The sequence below is a fragment of the Coregonus lavaretus genome, assembly GCF_964263955.1.
Source record: "Coregonus lavaretus genome assembly, chromosome: 23".
Lineage (NCBI taxonomy): Eukaryota > Metazoa > Chordata > Actinopteri > Salmoniformes > Salmonidae > Coregonus > Coregonus lavaretus.
Genome location: NC_140010.1, coordinates 178,065 through 191,471, shown reverse-complemented (window position 1 = coordinate 191,471; position 13,407 = coordinate 178,065). Strand labels below are relative to the sequence as shown.

The following is a 13,407-nucleotide window of genomic DNA, read 5'->3' as shown; positions in this document are numbered from 1 at the left end:
ACAGCCCCCACGATATGCAACTTTTCAGGGAAGTCAGGAACCAATATACACAATCAGTTAGGAAAGCAAAGGCTATCTTTTTCAAACAGAAATGTGCATCCTGTAGCACAAACTCCAAAACGTTTTGGGACACTGTAAAGTCCATGGAGAATAAGAGCACCTCCTCCCAACTTCCCACTGCACTGAGGCTAGGAAACACTATCACCACCGATAAATCTACAATAATTGAGAATTTCAACAAGCATTTTGCTACGTCTGGCCATGCTTTCCACCTGGCTACCACTACCCCGGCCACCAGCTCTGCACCCTCCGCTGCAACTTGCCCATGCCCCCCCCCCTGTTTCTCCTTCACACAAATTCAGACAGCTGATGTTCTGAAAGAGCTGAAAAATCTGGACCCCTACAAATCAGCTCGGCTAGACAATCTGGACCCTTTCGTTCTAAAAATTAGCCGCCGAAATTGTCACAACCCCTATTACTAGCCTGTTCAACCTCTCTTTCGTAACGTCTGAGATCCCCAGAGATTGGAAAGCTGCTGCGATCATCCCCCTCTTCAAAGAGGGTGACACTCTGGATCCAAACTGTTACAGACCTATATCCATCCTGCCCTGCCTTTCGAAAGTATTTGAAAGCCAAGTTAACAAACAGATCACCGACCATTTCGAATCCCACCGTACCTTCTCCGCTATGCAATCCGGTTTACGAGCTGGTCATGGGTGCACCTCAGCCACGCTCAAGGTCCTAAACGGTATTATAACCGCGATCGATAAAAGACAGTACTGCGCAGCCGTCTTCATTGACCTGGCCAAGGCTTTCGACTCTGTCAACCACCGCATTCTTATTGGCAGACTAAATAGCCTTGGTTTCTCTAATGACTGCCTCGCCTGGTTCACCAACTACTTCTCAGATCGAGTTCAATGTGTCAAATCGGAGGGCCTGTTGTCTGGACCTCTGGCCGTCTCTATAGGGTTCAATTCTCGAGCCGACTCTATTCTCTGTGTATATCAATGATGTCGCTCTTGCTGCTGGTGACGCACGGATCCACCTCTACGCAGACGACACCATTTTGTATACATCTGGCCCTTCATTGGACACTGTGTTAACAAACCTCCAAACGAGCTTCAATGCCATAAAACATAGCCCCCGTAGCCTCCAACTGCTCTTAAACACTAGTAATACTAAATGCATGCTCTTCAACCGAACGCTGCTTGCACCCGCCCACCCGACTAGAATCACTACTCTCGGCGGGTCTGACCTAGAGTATGTGGACAACTACAAATACCTAGGTGTCTGGTTAGACTCTCCTTCCAGACTCACATTAAGCATCTCCAATCAAAAGTTGGATCTAGAATCGGCTTCCTATTTCGCAACAAAGCCTCCTTCACTCATGCTGCCAAACATGCCCTCGTAAAACTGACTATCCTACGATCCTTGACTTCGGCGATGTCATTTACAAAATAGCCTCCAACACTCTACTCAGCAAATTGGATGTAGTCTATCACAGTGCCATCCGTTTTGTCTCCAAAGCCCCATATACTACCCACCATTGTGACCTGTACGCCCTTGTTGGCTGGCCCTCACTACATATTCGTTGCCAAACCCACTGGCTCCAGGTCATCTATAAATCACTGCTAGGCAAATCCCCGTCTTATCTTAGCTCACTGGTTACCATAGCAACACCCACCCGTAGTCTGCGCTCCAGCAGGTATATCTCACTGGTCATCCCCAAAGCCAACACCTCCTTTGGCCGCCATTCCTTCCAGTTCTCTGCTGCCAATGACTGGAACGAACTGCAAGAATCTCTGAAGCTGGAGACTCTTATCTCCCTCACTAACTTTAAGCGTCAGTTGTCAGAGCAGCTTACCGATCACTGCACCTGTACACAGCCCATCTGTAATTAGCCCACCCAACTACCTCATCCCCATATTGTTATTTATTTTGCTCATTTGCACCCCAGTATCTCTATTTGCACATCATATTTTGCACATCTATCATTCCAGTGTTAATTACGAAATTGTAACTATTCATAACTTACTACATTTGCACACACTGTATATATATTTTCTGTTGTATTTTTTGACTTTATGTTTTGTTTTACCCCATATGTAACTCTTGTGTTGTTGTTTTTAATCGCACTGCTTTGCTTTATCTTGGCCAGGTTGCAGTTGTAAATGAGAACTTGTTCTCAACTGGTTTACCTGGTTAAATAAAGGTTAAATAAAAATAAAAAATGTGAGCCATGACCAGCCTTTCAAAGCATTTCATGGCTACAGGGCGATTAGTCATTTAGACAAGTTACCTTGGCGTTCTTGGGCACAGAGACTGTGGTGGTCTGCTTGAAACATGTAGGTATTACAGACAGGGTCAGGGAGAGGTTGAACATGTCAGTGAAGACACTTGTCAGCTGGTCAGACCATGCTCTGAGTATGTATCCTGGTAATCCATCTGGCCCTGAGGAATGTTAATGAATGTGAACGTTAACTTCTTAAGTATCGGACCCTTTTTTTTCAATTGTTCCCTAAAATGACATACCCAAATCTAACTGCCTGTAGCTCAGGACCTGAAGCAAGGATATGCTTCAGGTACCATTTGAAAGGAAACACTTTGAAGTTTGTGGAAATGTGAAATGAATGTAGGAGAATATAACACATTACATCTGGTAAAAGATAATACAAACAAAAAAACATGCGTTTTCTATATTTTTTGTTCCATCATCTTTGAAATGCAAGAGAAAGGCCTCAATATAATATTGCAGTTTAGGCGCAATTAAGATTTTGGCCAATAGATTGCAACAGTGTGTGCAAAGTTTCAGATTGATCCAGTGAAGCATTGCAATACTGGACTATTTTGTATCAAATCTGCCCAAATGTGCCGAATTGGTCAATTGATATATTTTCAAGTATATATCTATAGAGAACATACAAAAATGATATGGTAATACAAAATGTAAGTTTACACACTCCCAGGAATGTCATTCATGATGGATCATTAGCTTATACACTAACTTTCACACATCTAGATGGCCGGGCGGGGTGGGTGTGGAGCCAGAGACAGCAGGGGTTCAAACTGTAGAACCCAGTTCCTACATTTGAATATACACATTTATTTTATCAAACAAAACTATGCTACATTTTATCTCTGGGACCCTTAGGATGACAAATCGGAGCAAGATTACTGAATGTAAGTACATTATTTACCTTCAGAGGTGAATGTATCAAACCAGTTGCGGTGATGACTTTTTTGTTGTTGTGCACTCTCCTCAAACAATAGCATGGTCTTTTTTCACTGTAATAGCTACTGTAAATTTGACAGTACTGTTAGATTAACAATAATTTTATATTTCTGCCCATATAAGACATGTCTATGTCCTGGAAAGTTTGCTGTTACTTACAACAGCCATGCTAATCACATTAGTGCACGTTAGCTCAACCGTCCCGTATATGGGACACCGATCCCTAACCTGTTTAAAGGTATTACTCACATCGGCTATGAAGAGCGTGATCACACAGTCATCCGGAACAGCTGGTGCTCTCATGCATGGTTCAGTGTTGCTTGCCTCAAAGCGAGCATAGAAGGCATTTAGCCTGTCTGGTAGGCGAGGAAGAGCTTTGGGAGAGCTTTGAATGCATTTCTATGTGTGGAGTAAAGGTGATCTAGAGTTTTTCACATCTAGTTGCACAGGTGACATGCTGGTAGAAATTAGGTAAGACTGATTTTAGCTTCCCTGCATTAAAGTCCCCGGCCACCAGGAGCGCCACCTCTGGATGTGCATATTGTTGTTTACTTATGGCCTTACACAGCTCGTTCAGTGTGGTCTTAGTGCCAGCATCAGTTTGTGGTGGTACATAGACCGCTACGAAAACTATACAGTACCAGTCAAAAGTCTGGACACACCTACTCATTCAAGGGTTTTTCTTTATTTTTTACTATTTTCTACATTGTAGAATAATCGTGAAGACAAACTATGAAGTAACACATATGGAATCATGTAGTAACCAAAAAAGTGTTAAACAAATCAAAATATAATAAATAAATAATAATAAATAAAATATATTTTATATTTGAGATTCTTCAAATAGCCACCCTTTGCCTTGATGACAGGCCTCCTGTAGCTCAGTTGGTAGAGCATGGCGCTTGCGGGTTCGATTCCCACGGGGGGCCAGTATGAAAAATGTATGCACTCACTAACTGTAAGTCGCTCTGGATAAGAGCGTCTGCTATATGACTAAAATGTAAATGTAATGACAGCTTCACCAGGAATGCTTTTCCAACAGTCTTGAAGGAGTTCCCACATATGCTGAGCACTTGTTGGCTGTTTTTCCTTCACTCTGCGGTCCAACTCATCCCAAACCATCTCAATTGGGTTGAGGTCGGGGGATTGTGGAGGCCAGGTCATCTAATGCAGCACTCCATCACTCTCCTTCTTGGTCAAATAGCCCTTACACAGCCTGGAGGTGTGTTTTGGGTCATTGTCCTGTTGAAAAACAAATAATAGTCCCACTAAGCCCAAACCAGATGGGATGGCGTATCGCTGCAGAATGCTGTGGTAGCCATGCTGGTTAAGTGTGCCTTGAATTCTAAATAAATCACAGACAGTGTCACCAGCAAAGCACCCCCACACCATAACACGCCCTCCTCCATGCTTTACAGTGAGAACTACACGTGGAGATCATCCGTTCACCCACACCGCGTCTCACAAAGACACGGCAGTTGGAACCAAAAATCTCACATTTGGACTCCAGACCAAAGGACACATTTCCACCGGTCTAATGTCAATTTCTCGTGTTTCTTGGCCCAAGCAGGTCTCTTCTTCTTATTGGTGTCCTTTAGTAGTGGTTTCTTTGCAGCAATTCGACCATGAAGGCCTGATTCACACAGTCTCCTCTGAACAGTTGATGTTGAGATGTGTCTGTGACTTGAACTCTGTGAAGCATTTATTTGGGCTGCAATTTCTGAGGCTGGTAACTCTAATGAACTTATCCTCTGCAGCAGAGGTAACTCTGGGTCTTCGATTCCTGTGGCGGTCCTCATGAGAGCCAGTTTCATCATAGCGCTTGATGGTTTTTGCAACTGCACTTGAAGAAACTTTCAAAGTTCTTGAAATGTTCCATATTGACTGACCTTCATGTCTTAAAGTAATGATGGACTGTCATTTCTCTTTGCTTATTTGAGCAGTTCTTGCCATAATATGGACTTGGTCTTTTACCAAATAGGGCTATCTTCTGTATACCCCCCTACCTTGTCACAACACAACTGATTGGCTCAAACGCATTAAGAAGGAAAGAAACTCCACAAATTAACTTTTAAGAAGGCACACCTGTTAATTGAAATGCATTCCAGGTGACTACCTCATGAATCCGGTTGAGAGAATGCCAAGAGTTTGCAAAGCTGTCATCAAGGTTCAGGGTGGCTACTTTGAATATAAAATATATTTTGATTTGTTTAACACTTTTTTGCTTTCCATATGTTTTATTTCATCGTTTTGTAAAAAAATAAAGAAAAACCCTTGAATGAGTAGGTGTGTCCACACTTTTGACTGGTAGTGTAGATTAACTCTCTTGGTAAACAGTGTGGTCTACAGCTTATCATGAGGTAATCTAACTCAGGTGAGCAGAACCTCCAGACTTCCTTAACATTAGAGATCGCGCTCCAGCTGTTGTTAACAAAGAGACACACACCTCCCCCTTAACCTTACCTGGAGCTGTCTCGTCAGGGGGCCCGCTCGTTTGCCCCTCTAGTCCCGGAGATTAGGGCCTGGTCTGGAATGAGCAGTCATACCACAGCTGCTGTTCTAATGCCCAGAAGCTGTTTTCGGTCATAGGAAACGATGGTGGAAATATTAGGTACAAAAAATGTTAAAATCAGCGTGAAAACCCCCCACACAAAATAGCAGAATCCACTGCAGCGACATCTTGACCTGACCTAATTAAAGTTGTAGTAAGAGAGATCCATTAGGCTGGACACTTTTCTAAGGTGTTGGCAACAGAGCAGAAACAGACTATTACTACTGCCTCTGCCAAGAAGACTGGCCTGTATGGCACAGGTCGTACTATATTGCACTCACCTCTAACCACAGGGTAGCTGGTTCAAGCTCCACCTTGATGCCTCTGCTGTCCTGTTGTTTCAGGGAAGTCACTGAAGGAGATGGAGGAGAGTCTGTCCAGCTTTGGAATCAAACAGGGATGTAAACTCATGATGATTGGGAAGAGGGTAAGACCTTCGTAGTTCTGCTGTCTGACTGGCACTCACTCATTTGTTTATTCATTCGGTCAATCATTCATTTGTTCGTTCATTCATTCCTAAAATGGTTTGAATACAGACCTGTGTGTTGTCTCCTCTCAGAACAGCCCAGAGGAGGAGTCCGAGCTGAAGAAGTTGAAGGACATTGAGAAGTCAGTAGAAGAGACTGCTAAGAAACTGGAGAAGGTGGATGGAGAGCTGACAGGCCTGAAGAATGTATGTTCTGATACTTTATATCTACATATATATTTTTGTTGTTACAACCTGAATTTAAAATTACTTAAATTAAGATGTAGTGTCACTGATCTACACACAATACCCCATGTCATTTTACATTTACATTTTAGTCATTTAGCAGACGCTCTTAACCAGAGCGACTTACAGGAGCAATTAGGGTTAAGTGCCTTGCTCAAGGGCACATTAACGTCATTTAGCAGACGCTCTTAGCCAGAGCGACTCACAAATTGGTGCGTTCACCCTATAGCCAGTGGGATAACCACTTTACAAGTCAAAGTGACATTTTGTTTGTAGAATGTTAAAAAAATTGATAAAACATTTCAAGTATTCAACCCCCTTTGTTATGGCAAGCCTAAATAAGTTCAGGAGTTTTGAATGACTACCCCATCTCTGTACCCCACACATCTGTAAGGTCCCTCAATCGAGTAGTGAATTTCAAGCACAAATTCAACCACAAAGACCAGGGAGGCTTTTCAATGCCTCAGAAAGAATGGCACCTATTGGTAGGTGTGTAGAAAACAAAAAAACAAAGCAGACGCTGAATATCCCTTTAGCATGGTGAAGTTATGACACTTTGGATGGTGTATCAATAAACCCAGTCAATACAAAGGTACAGGCGTCCTTCCTAACTCAGTTGCCGGAGAGGAAGGAAACCGATCAGGGATTTCACCATGAGGCCAATGGTGACTTTAAAACAGAGTTTAATGGCTGTGATGGGAGGGAACAGAGGATGGATCAACATTGTAGTTATTCCACAGTACTAACCTCATTGACAGTGAAAATAAGGATATTCTAAAACATGCATCCTGTTTGTAACAAGCCACTAAAGTAATACTGCAAAAAATGTCGCAAAGAAATTAACTTTTAGTCCTGAATACAAAGCATTATGTTTGGGGCAAATACAACACATCACTGAGTACCACTCTTTTTATTTTGACGGTGACTGCATCACGTTATGGGTATGCTTGTCATCGGCAACGACTACTGAGTTTTTTAGGATAAAATAAACGGAATACAGCTATAAGCACAGGCTAAATCCTCGAGGAAAACCTGGTTCAGTGTGCTTTACAACAGACACTGGGAGATGAATTCACCTTTCAGCAGGACAATAACCTAAAACACAAGGTCAAATCTACACTGGGTTGCTTACCAAGACGACATTGAATGTTCCTGAGTGGCCTAGTTACAGTTTTGACAAGTCAAGACTTGAATGATCAGCAATCAACTTGACAGAGCTTGAAGAATTTTAAAGATTAATGTGCAAATATTGTAAAATCCAGGTGTGCAAAGCTCTTAGAGACTTACCCCAAAAGACTCACAGCTGTAATCACTACCAAATGTGCTTCTACAAAGTAAATTAGATATTTCTGTATTTCATTTTGAATACATTTATAAAAATGTCTGAAAACATGTTTTCAATTTGCCATTATGTGGATGGGTGAGATCAACAAAACATTTTTTAGATCCATTTTGAATTCAGGCTGAAACAACAAAATGGAATAAGTCAAGGGGTAAGAATACTTTCTGAAGGCACTGTAGGGTTAGGGTTAGGGTTATATACATGAATATATATACTAGGGTTAGGGTTATATACATGAATATATATACTAGGGTTAGGGTTATATACATGAATATATATACTAGGGTTAGGGTTATATACATGAATATATATACTAGGGTTAGGGTTATATACATGAATATATATACTAGGGTTAGGGTTATATACATGAATATATATACTAGGGTTAGGGTTATATACATGAATATATATACTAGGGTTAGGGTTATATACATGAATATATATACTAGGGTTAGGGTTATATACATGAATATATATACTAGGGTTAGGGTTATATACATGAATATATATACTAGGGTTAGGGTTATATACATGAATATATATACTAGGGTTAGGGTTATATACATGAATATATATACTAGGGTTAGGGTTATATACATGAATATATATACTAGGGTTAGGGTTATATACATGAATATATATACTAGGGTTAGGGTTATATACATGAATATATAGATATACTAGGGTTAGGGTTATATACATGAATATATATACTAGGGTTAGGGTTATATACATGAATATATAGATATACTAGGGTTAGGGTTATATACATGAATATATATACTAGGGTTAGGGTTATATACATGAATATATATACTAGGGCTGTGATGATACCAGTATCGCTATATTTCTTCCATATAAAAAATTAAAACACGAAGCTGACATTTTTTGTATGTAAAATATTATGTGCTATAGCTTGGGGAAAAAATACGTGACTCTGGATGACAACATAATTATGTTTGTTTCCTAAACAAGTTAAGTCCGCTTTGTGTTTTGTTTCCTTGCCACAATACTAAGGAGTATCGCGATACTGGTATGGTCCCGGCCCTATTAAATACCAAAGCAGCACTCCCTATTCTACCCTGGCATCCTTACCAAACTAACTGAGACCCAGCAGTAGTGTTGGCACAGATAATGCCCAGAGGCTGCACTGGTCAGCACATACACAGGAAGGAGCTTTTCTTAGCCCTCTATTCTGTTACTGTTGTTCTATAGGGGTTCCTAGCTAAAGACCTGCAGGCCGAGGCGCTGGGGAGACTGGACCAAAGAGTGAAGGTGGCATCTGAACAGTTCATGAAGTTTCTAGAGCAGGTGGACTCTATGGTAACACAGCCCTAACCCTCCTACACCTAGTACTGGTCCCCCTAACCCTCCTACACCTAGTACTGGTCCCCCTAACCCTCCTACACCTAGTACTGGTCCCCCTAACCCTCCTACACCTAGTACTGGTCCCCCTAACCCTCCTACACCTAGTACTGGTCCCCCTAACCCTCCTACACCTAGGACTGGTCCCCCTAACCCTCCTACACCTAGTACTGGTCCCCCTAACCCTCCTACACCTAGTACTGGTCCCCCTAACCCTCCTACACCTAGTACTGGTCCCCCTAACCCTCCTACACCTAGTACTGGTCCCCCTAACCCTCCTACACCTAGTACTGGTCCCCCTAACCCTCCTACACCTAGTACTGGTCCCCCTAACCCTCCTACACCTAGTACTGGTCCCCCTAACCCTCCTACACCTAGTACTGGTCCCCCTAACCCTCCTACACCTAGTACTGGTCCCCCTAACCCTCCTACACCTAGTACTGGTCCCCCTAACCCTCCTACACCTAGTACTGGTCCCCCTAACCCTCCTACACCTAGTACTGGTCCCCCTAACCCTCCTACACCTAGTACTGGTCCCCCTAACCCTCCTACACCTAGTACTGGTCCCCCTAACCCTCCTACACCTAGGATTGGTCCACCTAACCCTCCTACACCTAGTACTGGTCCCCCTAACCCTCCTACACCTTGTACTGGTCCCCCTAACCCTCCTACACCTAGTACTGGTCCCCCTAACCCTCCTACACCTAGTACTGGTCCCCCTAACCCTCCTACACCTAGTACTGGTCCCCCTAACCCTCCTACACCTAGTACTGGTCCCCCTAACCCTCCTACACCTAGTACTGGTCCCCCTAACCCTCCTACACCTAGTACTGGTCCCCCTAACCCACCTACACCTAGTACTGGTCCCCCTAACCCTCCTACACCTAGTACTGGTCCCCCTAACCCTCCTACACCTAGTACTGGTCCCCCTAACCCTCCTACACCTAGTACTGGTCCCCCTAACCCTCCTACACCTAGTACTGGTCCCCCTAACCCTCCTACACCTAGTACTGGTCCCCCTAACCCTCCTACACGTATTTAGGCCTGCTCCTAAAGCAGGTGGACTCTATGGTAACACAACCTTATTAACAAACACACAGTTCTAGTCAGGTGGACTGGTAACACAGATCCCTCTAGTCAGGTGGACTGGTAACACAGATCCCTCTAGTCAGGTGGACTGGTAACACAGATCCCTCTAGTCAGGTGGACTGGTAACACAGATCCCTCTAGTCAGGTGGACTGGTAACACAGATCCCTCTAGTCAGGTGGACTGGTAACACAGATCCCTCTAGTCAGGTGGACTGGGTAACACAGATCCCTCTAGTCAGGTGGACTCTATGGTAACACAGATCCCTCTAGTCAGGTGGACTGGGTAACACAGATCCCTCTAGTCAGGTGGACTGGTAACACAGATCCCTCTAGTCAGGTGGACTGGTAACACAGATCCCTCTAGTCAGGTGGACTGGTAACACAGATCCCTCTAGTCAGGTGGACTGGTAACACAGATCCCTCTAGTCAGGTGGACTGGTAACACAGATCCCTCTAGTCAGGTGGACTGGTAACACAGATCCCTCTAGTCAGGTGGACTGGTAACACAGATCCCTCTAGTCAGGTGGACTGGTAACACAGATCCCTCTAGTCAGGTGGACTGGTAACACAGATCCCTCTAGTCAGGTGGACTGGTAACACAGATCCCTCTAGTCAGGTGGACTGGTAACCCCTGGCTACTGGTCTTATCACAGGGTGTCTTGACTCTGTAAACACTAAAACAACTGTCATGTTAACAGACTTTACCAGACAACTTCGGTGACTGTCGGATGAAGAAAAAGGGACTAGTAAAAAGAATTCAGGTGAGTCTGTTTCATTTCTGATTAACTCTCAATGAGAGTTCAAGTAGGTCCTTATTCCACTTGAGTAATATAAAACAATGCTGTTAATACGTTGTTGCTAGTTATTACAGGGTTACTACAAAGCAGCCGCAGGTCTAAGAATATCCTCTGTCTCCTCCTGTTCTTCCTCCAGGGGTTCCTGGCTCAGTGTGATAAGATCGAAGCAGGGATTTTAGACCACTTGGCTAAGATCCAGTCGAAGAACCTGGCCCTGGTAGATTCTTAGATCTACTAGTTCACACAGTTCTACTGAATGACCATCTGGGATCTCCTATGTCCATCTGTCTGCTGCTCCACATCTCTCTACCTACCAGCCCTCTCTGCTGCGGTCCTGCCCTGGTCTCCACTGGGATCGCTCTACCTACCAGCCCTCTCTGCTGTGGTCCTGCCCTGGTCTCCACTGGGATCTCTCTACCTACCAGCCCTCTCTGCTGTGGTCCTGCCCTGGTCTCCACTGGGTCACCATCTGGGATCTGGGGAAATCCATTTGATTTCAATTACTTTTTGACAGCATCCCTTTCGATTTGAACAAAACCTTCCATACATATTGGCCCATTGTAGATATGGTCAGAAAGGGGCTTTTGGGACCTGAATGCCAAAACACTGAAGACATAAAGGTGGTCAAAGTCGACCTATTATAAACCCTCTCTACCTAACCCTCTCTACCTAACCCTAACCCTCTCTACCTAACCCTAACCCTCTCTACCTAACCCTAACCCTCTCTACCTAACCCTAACCCTCTCTACCTAACCCTAACCCTCTCTACCTAACCCTAACCCTCTCTACCTAACCCTCTCTACCTAACCCTAACCCTCTCTACCTAACCCTCTCTACCTAACCCTAACCCTCTCTACCTAACCCTAACCCTCTCTACCTAACCCTAACCCTCTCTCTACCTAACCCTCTCTCTACCTAACCCTCTCTCTACCTAACCCTCTCTACCTAACCCTCTCTACCTAACCCTCTCTACCTAACCCTCTCTACCTAACCCTAACCCTGACCCTCTCTACCTAACCCTGACCCACATGAAGAACATGTTGTGTCTCAACCGATGGCGGCACAACACAACCTCAGATTATGTCAAATAGGGTCTAAGCTACAACATGCGGTTTACACTTTGTTAGATCATTTATGTTAAAGGTTAAATAATGTCCACATTTTTATTAAAACATATTTTTTTCAAGAAAGTATTAAATAGTATGACAACCCTGTTTGTAAGCTTTTAAATGATATCAACCTCAACCGTTTATCCTTTCCAGTGATGAAGACATGGATGTCTCATGGTGTGGTGGGGAATGCAAAATGGATCAACTTTGACCACCTTTATCTCCTGAATGTTTTGGCATTCCGGTCCCAAATATCCCTTTCTGACCACTTCTTCCAGGGGTAAACGTATGAAAAGTTTTGTTTAAATCAAAAGGGATGCTGTCAAAAAGTGATAGAATTCAAATGGAGTTCCCCATCTAATAAATCTCCCAACATATCGATTGTCTCTCTATGCTGTGGCTCTGTCCTGGTCCGATGTTTCACTGAGCAACACTACGGTCTTCAGCCTGGAGCAGTTCTAACCCTCTAGTGGAACCCTATTCCTGCATAGTGCACTACTTTTGGACAGAGATGAGGCCCTGGCCAAAGCTAGGGCACTAAATAAGGAAAAGTGACTTTTATGAGCAGTTTAATGTATTTATTTAGCATGGCAACATGCAGCAGAGTACCCTCATAAGGACTGAGCCCTCCGTCTGTGTGGTGGGATGGAGAAGAGAACACTGACTGCTGCAGCCTCTTAACGATGTCCCCTGCCTTTGGTTCTCAGGGACTTAAGACAAGGTGCTGTGTATGTAGGATATTTTAACAAACAAAGTAAAAGTCCCAAATAAAATAATCCTACAGACTTTGAAAATATGTGGTGTTTGCTGATCTGTGTTGATATTATGAAGAGATGACTGATATTGAGCTGATGACTGATCCTGTATTGCTTTCCAGTGACAGGATGTAATGTCACTAATGGTCAGTCTGGCCAGTGACAGGATGTGATGTCACTAATGGTCAGTCTGGCCAGTGACAGGATGTGATGTCACTAATGGTCAGTCTGGCCAGTGGCAGGATGTAATGTCACTAATGGTCAGTCTGGCCAGTGGCAGGATGTAATGTCACTAATGGTCAGTCTGGCCAGTGACAGGATGTGATGTCACTAATGGTCAGTCTGGCCAGTGACCGGATGTGATGTCACTAATGGTCAGTCTGGCCAGTGACAGGATGTAATGTCACTAATGGTCAGTCTGGCCAGTGGCAGGATGTAATGTCACTAATGGTCAG

General features: G+C 43.7%; 1 protein-coding gene across 1 annotated transcript in view; it reads left to right on the top strand.

The window, feature by feature from the left end:
* LOC311150845 (BAG family molecular chaperone regulator 1-like) overlaps positions 1–12,987 on the top strand; it is a 29,320-nt gene extending 16,333 nt beyond the window's left edge. Inside the window, exons 3-7 of the mRNA XM_084188398.1 lie at positions 6,128–6,210; positions 6,343–6,456; positions 9,053–9,160; positions 10,990–11,052; positions 11,225–12,987. Of these exons, the coding sequence (XP_084044524.1) occupies positions 6,128–6,210; positions 6,343–6,456; positions 9,053–9,160; positions 10,990–11,052; positions 11,225–11,317 (461 nt within the window). The 3' untranslated portion in view covers positions 11,318–12,987. The remainder of the gene's footprint in view (positions 1–6,127; positions 6,211–6,342; positions 6,457–9,052; positions 9,161–10,989; positions 11,053–11,224) is intronic.
* The last annotated feature ends 420 nt before the right edge of the window (positions 12,988–13,407 follow it).